The 6,822-nt window shown below is 60.6% G+C and overlaps 1 protein-coding gene across 1 annotated transcript; it reads left to right on the top strand.

Moving 5' to 3' along the window:
• Positions 1–1,583: 1,583 nt before the first annotated feature.
• LOC102997019 (band 3 anion transport protein) lies at positions 1,584–6,819 on the top strand (the record flags this gene model as incomplete). Its single annotated transcript, XM_028486341.1, has 11 exons — positions 1,584–1,721; positions 1,823–1,910; positions 2,909–2,976; positions 3,825–4,005; positions 4,114–4,249; positions 4,699–4,822; positions 4,978–5,062; positions 5,213–5,409; positions 5,912–6,122; positions 6,364–6,570; positions 6,746–6,819. Coding segments are annotated over exons 1-11 (1,509 nt in total), but the record flags the coding sequence as incomplete, so codon positions are not given.
• Positions 6,820–6,822: the final 3 nt, after the last annotated feature.

The raw sequence follows: 6,822 nt of genomic DNA, 5'->3' as shown, positions 1-6,822 counted from the left end.
ACCAGAGACACTCCGCTTGCAGCCCCACCGCGAGTCCTACTTCCCCCTGCGGCAGGCGTCCTCAGCATCCACCATGGTCTGCTCACTGCTTGTGTTCGTCTGGGGCACGTGTTTTCTCCTGAACGCCTTAGCCTGTCACGTGTTCCCAGCTTGTCTCCCCAGTCAGGGTTGCGAGCTTCTGGAGAGTAGAACAGTGTCTTGTTCATCTCAGCTTCCCAGTCTCCATGCCAGGGACAGAGTGGGCACGTTTGTCAACCTGACCCAAATCCCTGTTGCTACAATGCGCTCTGCTGCCACAGGTAAGGCGGAGAAGGATGTTCCTCCACACCCAGTCTGGGGCTGCGCCAGGGCACCCCTGTGCTCTCCCTGGGCTGGTCCTCACATTCCTGCGGTGGTCATCCTTCCTCGCCACTAGAGACACAACTGAGAAAACGGAGGCGCAGGGCTCCACTGCCTCCTGGCTGGGTCCTAGTCATCCTGGCTCCCCAACCCCAGAGCCCCAAGCCTGCAAGGGGGAGCCATTCTTACATTCTTTCAACACATATTTATTGAGCGCCTACTATGTGGCAACCACTCTGCTAGGAGTGGGAGATCCAGTGAGGATTGAGGCGTGCAGGATCTTAGCACTCATGTGGCTTCCTTTCTAGAGGCGTCCTCAGACCATATATCCACAAATGAATTAAGAAACCAGAAAATGGGCTTCCCTGGTGGCACAGTGGTTGAGAATCCGCCTGCCGATGCAGGGGACACGGGTTCGTGCCGCGGTCTGGGAACATCCCACACGCCGCGGAGCGGCTGGGCCCGTGAGCCATGGCCACTGAGCCTGTGCGTCCGGAGCCTGTGCTCCGCAACGGGAGAGGCCACAACAGTGACAGGCCCGCGTACCGCAAAAAAAAAAAAAAAAAAGAGAAACCAGAAAATGACAGATTGGGTTAGTGACTGTTAGGGTGTTCAAGAAGGGAATCTGAAGAGGTAGCATATGAGCTGAGATGTGGGAAGGGCTGAAGGTGTGGGAGTAGGGGCATCCAGGATGTGGCCAACTACATGTGCAAAGGCCCCGGGGCAGGAAAGGGCTTGGAAAGGAGGCCAATGGAATAGGTGGTGAGAGGGCAAGAGAGAGGGAGTTCAAGATGGAGTCGGGGAGAGAAGCAAGGCCATATCATCCAGGACCTGTGAGCCACTCCTAAGGATACTGCAGCCCCATGCCCAGGAGGAGGCAGCCATTTCTGGGAGAAGAGGGTATTCTGTGGAGACTCTCAGCTAAGCTCCCTGAAGGAAGGACAGGTCATGTTCCTGGAGCTGGTGATTCCTGGGGATGGGCAGAAAAGGAAGCCAGGTGAGGACTGGTGGATGCAGGAAGGAGTCGGATTGGAAGAACACCCCCCCCCCCATCATCCCAAACATCCTTAGGTTGGTGCCAGCTAAGTTTCATCTTCCCTGCTCTGCCCTGTCTCTCCGGCCCCTGCCCACCTGCCCTCAGACCTACAAATCCAACCCCCCACTCCCACTTCTTTCCTCTGACCCCATTGTCTCCCAACACCTGGGATCCCCCTTCACTCAAATACCGCCCCCTGTGGGGACGAATGGGAGACCCCAGGCTGCCCTGTGCCTCACTCAGCCTGTGCCTTTCCCCTGCAGGGACCTGCAGTGTGGGTTATGCTGGGGGCTCAGATCACTGCAGACAATTGAACAATCAGGACAGCGCCATGGGGGATTCACAGGTGAGTCTTTGGGTGGCAGGGCTCCTAATCCTGGACTCCTACCTTCACGGAGGTTTGTGGAGCCCCCTCCACAGCCCAGCCCTGATGGCAACTTCTCACAGGAGAATGAAGATAAGCTGGAGGAGTTTCTAGAACAGAAGGAATATGAAGACATTGCATTCTCCGCGCTCCAGATGGAGGAAGCAGAAGGTGAGCCCCATCTCCCTCTCTCCTGCTGGGATGAGCTGCTGAGCCCCATTAGACACAGGTGGAGAGCTTGTCCTCCCCTTCTCCCCGCTCCCCACCGGCCCAGCCCCAGGGCCAGTTCTCCCACAATCCTGGCTGATTGAAGGATAAACAGAGTTTTGTTTGCAATGATCACAGGAGGTGACTGGGGGTGGGGGCTGGAGGCAGGACCAGTCACCCATCACTGTGCCCCTTAGATTTGTAAGAGGGCAGCCAGGCCTGTCGGGGACGAGGGCATGAGCCCGCATGCCACCCGTGCCCATCCAATGCCAGCTTCCAGGCCAGGCACTGGGCCTGTTCTGGGAACATCGTTCTGTTTGGGGGTCCAGAAGTCCTGAGAAATGGGGGGCGCCGTGGGGACCCTCAGGGCGGAGAAACATCAGGAAACCTTCCCGGGCCTGCCCAAGGTCTTGGTTGGGGAGCCCCGGGAAGGGACCTGTTTACTGTCAACAGGACTTAAGTGTTGGCAATTGGTATTGGAGCTAAGAGGCCCCTCTGGGAAATGAGGGCTGGGGGTGTAGGGGCCAATAATATAAGGGCAGACCCCACGGGGCACCCAAGCTCCACTTGGAGGCAGCGAGCAGCTACTGGCTGGTGGGATTGTTGAGGCAGGTGGGAAGAAAGAAGGGAATCTGGTCCCAGAAGGTAGCAGGAGAGGGAAGAGGATTGCCATTCAGGACTCCCCAATCCCCTTGGAGATGACCCTCCTCCTCCCCACTGAGGATGAGCCCCAGGGGTCCTCCACAGCGCTCAGATGGGGAGTGACAGTGCCAGGCTGGGCGGCCAAGAACGAGCGCGGGGGGCCACAGCCCACTGAGCAGCAGGGGCAGGGTCCCAGCCAGGGGCAAGGGGAGGGAGAGCGGCATCGTCCCCGTGTGGTGGCCGAGGCTCATGCTGGGTGGTGCGGGAAAGTCTTGCGGGAATTGTCTGGGGCCGGTGCTAACCGGCCTCTTGATTTTCAGCTCAGCTCACCGAGCTGACAGCCACAGACTACCACACCGCGTCGCACCGCCCCCCAGACATCCTCGAGGTGAGCACCCCAGCCTCCGCCCATTCTCTTTCCTGTGCTGCCCTTGGGATCCATCATTCTACCAGGGGAGGGGAGGGGCAGACGGTTTCAGGATGGGGGAGGCCCCACAAACAGGGACAGAAGGAACGCGCATCCTGGGAAATAGGTGAAGGACATCTCCCAGTGAGGCGGGAGGCCCGGGGCCCCCTTCCACTGATGGGGGAGCTCCCTGGACAGAGATAAACTGACAGCTGGAGGTCTGAGCCACCGGGTCCGCTGGCCCTGGCTGGGCTGTCAGTTACTCCCGGGGGAAGCACAGAATTAAATACATGCTCTCCTCAGCCCAGTGCCCCCAGGCCCCCCACGTCCTTGCTGGACTCCAGACGGTCTAGCTGGTCAGAAAATCGGGTCTGCCCTCAGCTAGGCCCCTGGGACTGGCCATCTGGCCCCACGGAACCCCAAGGGCATGCTGAGCCCACGCGACAATCTTGGAGGCAGGAGACTGACCCAGTGACCCCAAAGGCTTCCCTCTTCTTTCCTTTCCTGCCCACTCTAGCAGCCCTTTTGGCCCAGAGTTTCTTCAAATGCCTCTGAAATGGGGTGAGGGGCCTGGTCAGGAAGTTGGGGAACAGAGCCGGGGGGGGACCCTCAGTCGTCTCCTCACATGTCACAGCTCACTCTACAGCCTGAGGAGGTAGCTCCTGACGGCCCCTTCTGAGCTCAGGCTCTGCCCTGAGTGCTCCAGGACCCCTGGGCCTCTGACAGACATCTCTCAGAGCCTGCTGAGTGCCCACCGTGCCCTGGGCTTCCAGCCTCCCCATAGCCCTGCCCGGGGCCCGAGGGACTAATTCAGGCCTGTGGGGCTGCAGGTCCTCGTGGAGCTGCGGGAACTGGTGATGGATGAAAAGAACCAGGAGCTACAATGGATGGAGACAGCGCGCTGGGTGCGGCTAGAGGAGAACCTGGGGAAGGACGGGATCTGGGGCCGCCCACACCTGTCTTACCTCACCTTTTGGAGCCTCTTAGAGCTGCAGAAAGCCTTTGCCAAGGGTGAGTGAGCCCCTCTGTGCCCCTCTGCGCGTGACCCCTGCATGTGAAGCTGCTAGGGAGGAGGAGGGCCAGGGCCAGCCAGCCCGTTCACCCCTCCCCTGCCTGCAGGTACCGTCCTCCTGGACCTGCCAGAGAAATCCCTGGCCGGGGTGGCCAGCCAGCTGCTGGACAGGTTTATCTTCGAGGGGCAGATCCAGCCTCAGGACCGAGAAAATCTGTTCCGGGTCCTGCTGCTCAAACACAGGTGCCCCTGCCTGCCAGGCCCTGGATTCCACACCCACAGGGCCCGTCTCCCCGGCCCGCCTGCCCCAAGCTCTCCCTGGAGGTCCAGACGGCCCCTCCCTACCAGGCTGGGTCCCACTTTTCTTCCACAATGTCTCCTGCTTCCAGCACCTCTCGAGCGGTAACCATGCCTCCATGCTCAGGGCTGGGGGCCACTGGTCCCCGGGAGGGCGGACTCTCAAGGTCCCTCTCTCCGCCCATTCTTCTGGCTCCATCCTAGTCTCCCCAGACAGAGGCCGCCCGCTTCCATCCACAGTGGCCTTCAGAGGAGGCTGATTCTCCTTCCGCCCTGGGCCCCTCTAGTCTGGTCACTGGCAAGTCCCATGTCCCTCCTACCACCGGTCTCCACTCTGCTGGCAGCCCAGGCTGAGCAGCCTACTCAGCCCATGTCCGCTGTGTGTCGTCCTGCAGCCACGCCAGAGATGTGGAGGCCCTGGGGAGTGTGAAGCCTGCAGTCCTGACACGTTCTGGGGACCCTTCACAGCCTCTGCTCCCACAGCATCCCTCGCTTGAGACAGAGCTCTTCTGTGAACAGGTGAGGCTGTACCAGGGGTGTGTGCGGAGAGCCGGAAAGCTCCCAACCTGAACATGGTTCGAAATGAGAGTGGGTAGGGCAGACGGGGTGGGCTACTCCGGTGTCCAGGGTCCAGAGGGGCCGGAGGACTCCCCTCACCACCCTCCTTCCAACAGGGAGAGGGGAGCGCGGAAGGGCACTCGTCATCTGGAATACTGGGAAAGAGTCCCCAGGACTGGGAGGCCACCCTGGTGCTGGTGGGTAAGTGGGCAGAGCATCCATCCCTCACCCCTTCACGTCCCCTGCTCCTGCCTCCTGTCCTGGCCCGGTCTGCCTCTCCCTAAGCCTGGACCCCAGCAGCGTGCCCCCCTTGGCCTGGCCCGACCACCTCACTTCGTCTGTCCCCAACAGGCTGTGCCAGGTTCCTGGAGCGGCCAGTGCTGGGCTTTGTGCGACTAAAGGAGCCTATGGAGACGGAGCAAAAGCCACAGGAGCCAGAGGAGCCGGCAGTCCCTGTGCGTTTCCTCATTGTGCTGCTGGGACCTGAGGCCCCCAACATCGACTACACCCAGCTGGGCCGGGCTGCTGCCACCCTCATGTCAGAGAGGGTGAGGAGGGGCCGGCGAGGGCTGGGGGAGCCCAGGGGGCTGGGTGGCAGCTGAGGCCTCGTCCCCGGCCCCGGTTACTTTAACTTCACTAGTTTGGCCCATTCAGTCTGATCTAGCTGCTTCCGTCCTGTCTGGCCAGGGGGAGTCCAGGCCCGTGTAGTCTGGCCTAGCCCTGCCTGATCAGGCCTGGTCTAGTCTGGCCCACTCTGCCCTGGTTCTGCCTGGTTAGGTTTGGCCTGGTCTGGCCTGATCTGCTCTCGTTCCATCTGGTCTGCTGTAAGCCACCTGGTTCGCTTTAGTTCTTTCTGCTTTCCCGACCCAGGGCCCTGTCTGCCTCCCCAAAGCCCTTTCAGAGTAGAAGGTGGAAGGCCAGCGGGGAAGGAAAAGCAGCTCCCAGCAAGCAGGGGCTGGGGCAGAGGGGCCCCGGAGGCCCTGGCTGTGGCCTCTTGGGTCCTTTCGTTGAGCAAGTCCCTGTGGCTCTGACCTTCCTTCCTACTCCCAGGTGTTCCGCACTGATGCATACTTGGCCCAGAACAAGGAGATGCTGGTGCATTCCCTAGAGGGCTTCCTAGACTGCAGTCTGGTGTTGCCTCCCATGGACGCGCCCTCTGAGGATGCCCTGCTCAGTCTGGTGCCCGTGCAGAAAGAGCTGCTGAAAAGACGCTACCTGCCCAGCTCTGCCAAGCCAGAGCCCAGCTTCCTCAAGGGCCTAGGTACCTGCCCTGCCCAGCCCTAGGCTTGCTGAGCCCCCAGACCTTCAGACAGCCCAGCACAGCCCTGTGAACCCCTACCTCCCCTCTTCCCATTACATCTCCCATGTCCCCTCCCCCTGTCCCCATGCCTCCCAGCCTCCCGTACCACCCCATTCCCATTAGACAATCCCCTTCTCGATTCCCTTTTCCCCACCCTTCCCCCTTCCACCCCCCGTGACCGTGGTCTTGTCCTTCACTACAGATTTGAATGGGGGTCTAGAGGACACCCAGGATGACCCTTTGCAGCGGACAGGCAGGCTCTTCGGGGGACTGGTACGTGACATCCGGCGCCGCTACCCCCGCTACTTGAGTGACATCACAGACTCATTGAACCCCCAGGTCCTGTCTGCCATCATCTTCATCTACTTTGCCGCCCTGTCACCCGCCATCACCTTCGGTGGCCTCCTGGGTCAGTGCCTCTGTGTGTCCCACTAACCCTCACCTCTGACCCTCTGGCCTCTGTATCAGCCCTGACTTTGCCCCGATCTGACACTCTGGACCCCTACATCATCTGGTCCATGAAATGCTCTATCGGCCTCTGGAAATGATCTGGACCTTGACCGCACTGTCACTTCCATCCACAGGAGAAAAGACCCATAACCTGATGGGTGTGTCGGAACTGCTTATCTCCACCTCGGCGCAGGGCATCCTCTTCTCCCTG

The sequence above is a fragment of the Physeter macrocephalus genome, unplaced genomic scaffold (genome assembly GCF_002837175.3).
Source record: "Physeter macrocephalus isolate SW-GA unplaced genomic scaffold, ASM283717v5 random_836, whole genome shotgun sequence".
Classification (NCBI taxonomy): domain Eukaryota; kingdom Metazoa; phylum Chordata; class Mammalia; order Artiodactyla; family Physeteridae; genus Physeter; species Physeter macrocephalus.
Note: the sequence above shows the minus strand (reverse complement) of the source record. Positions and strands in the feature narration are given on the sequence as shown.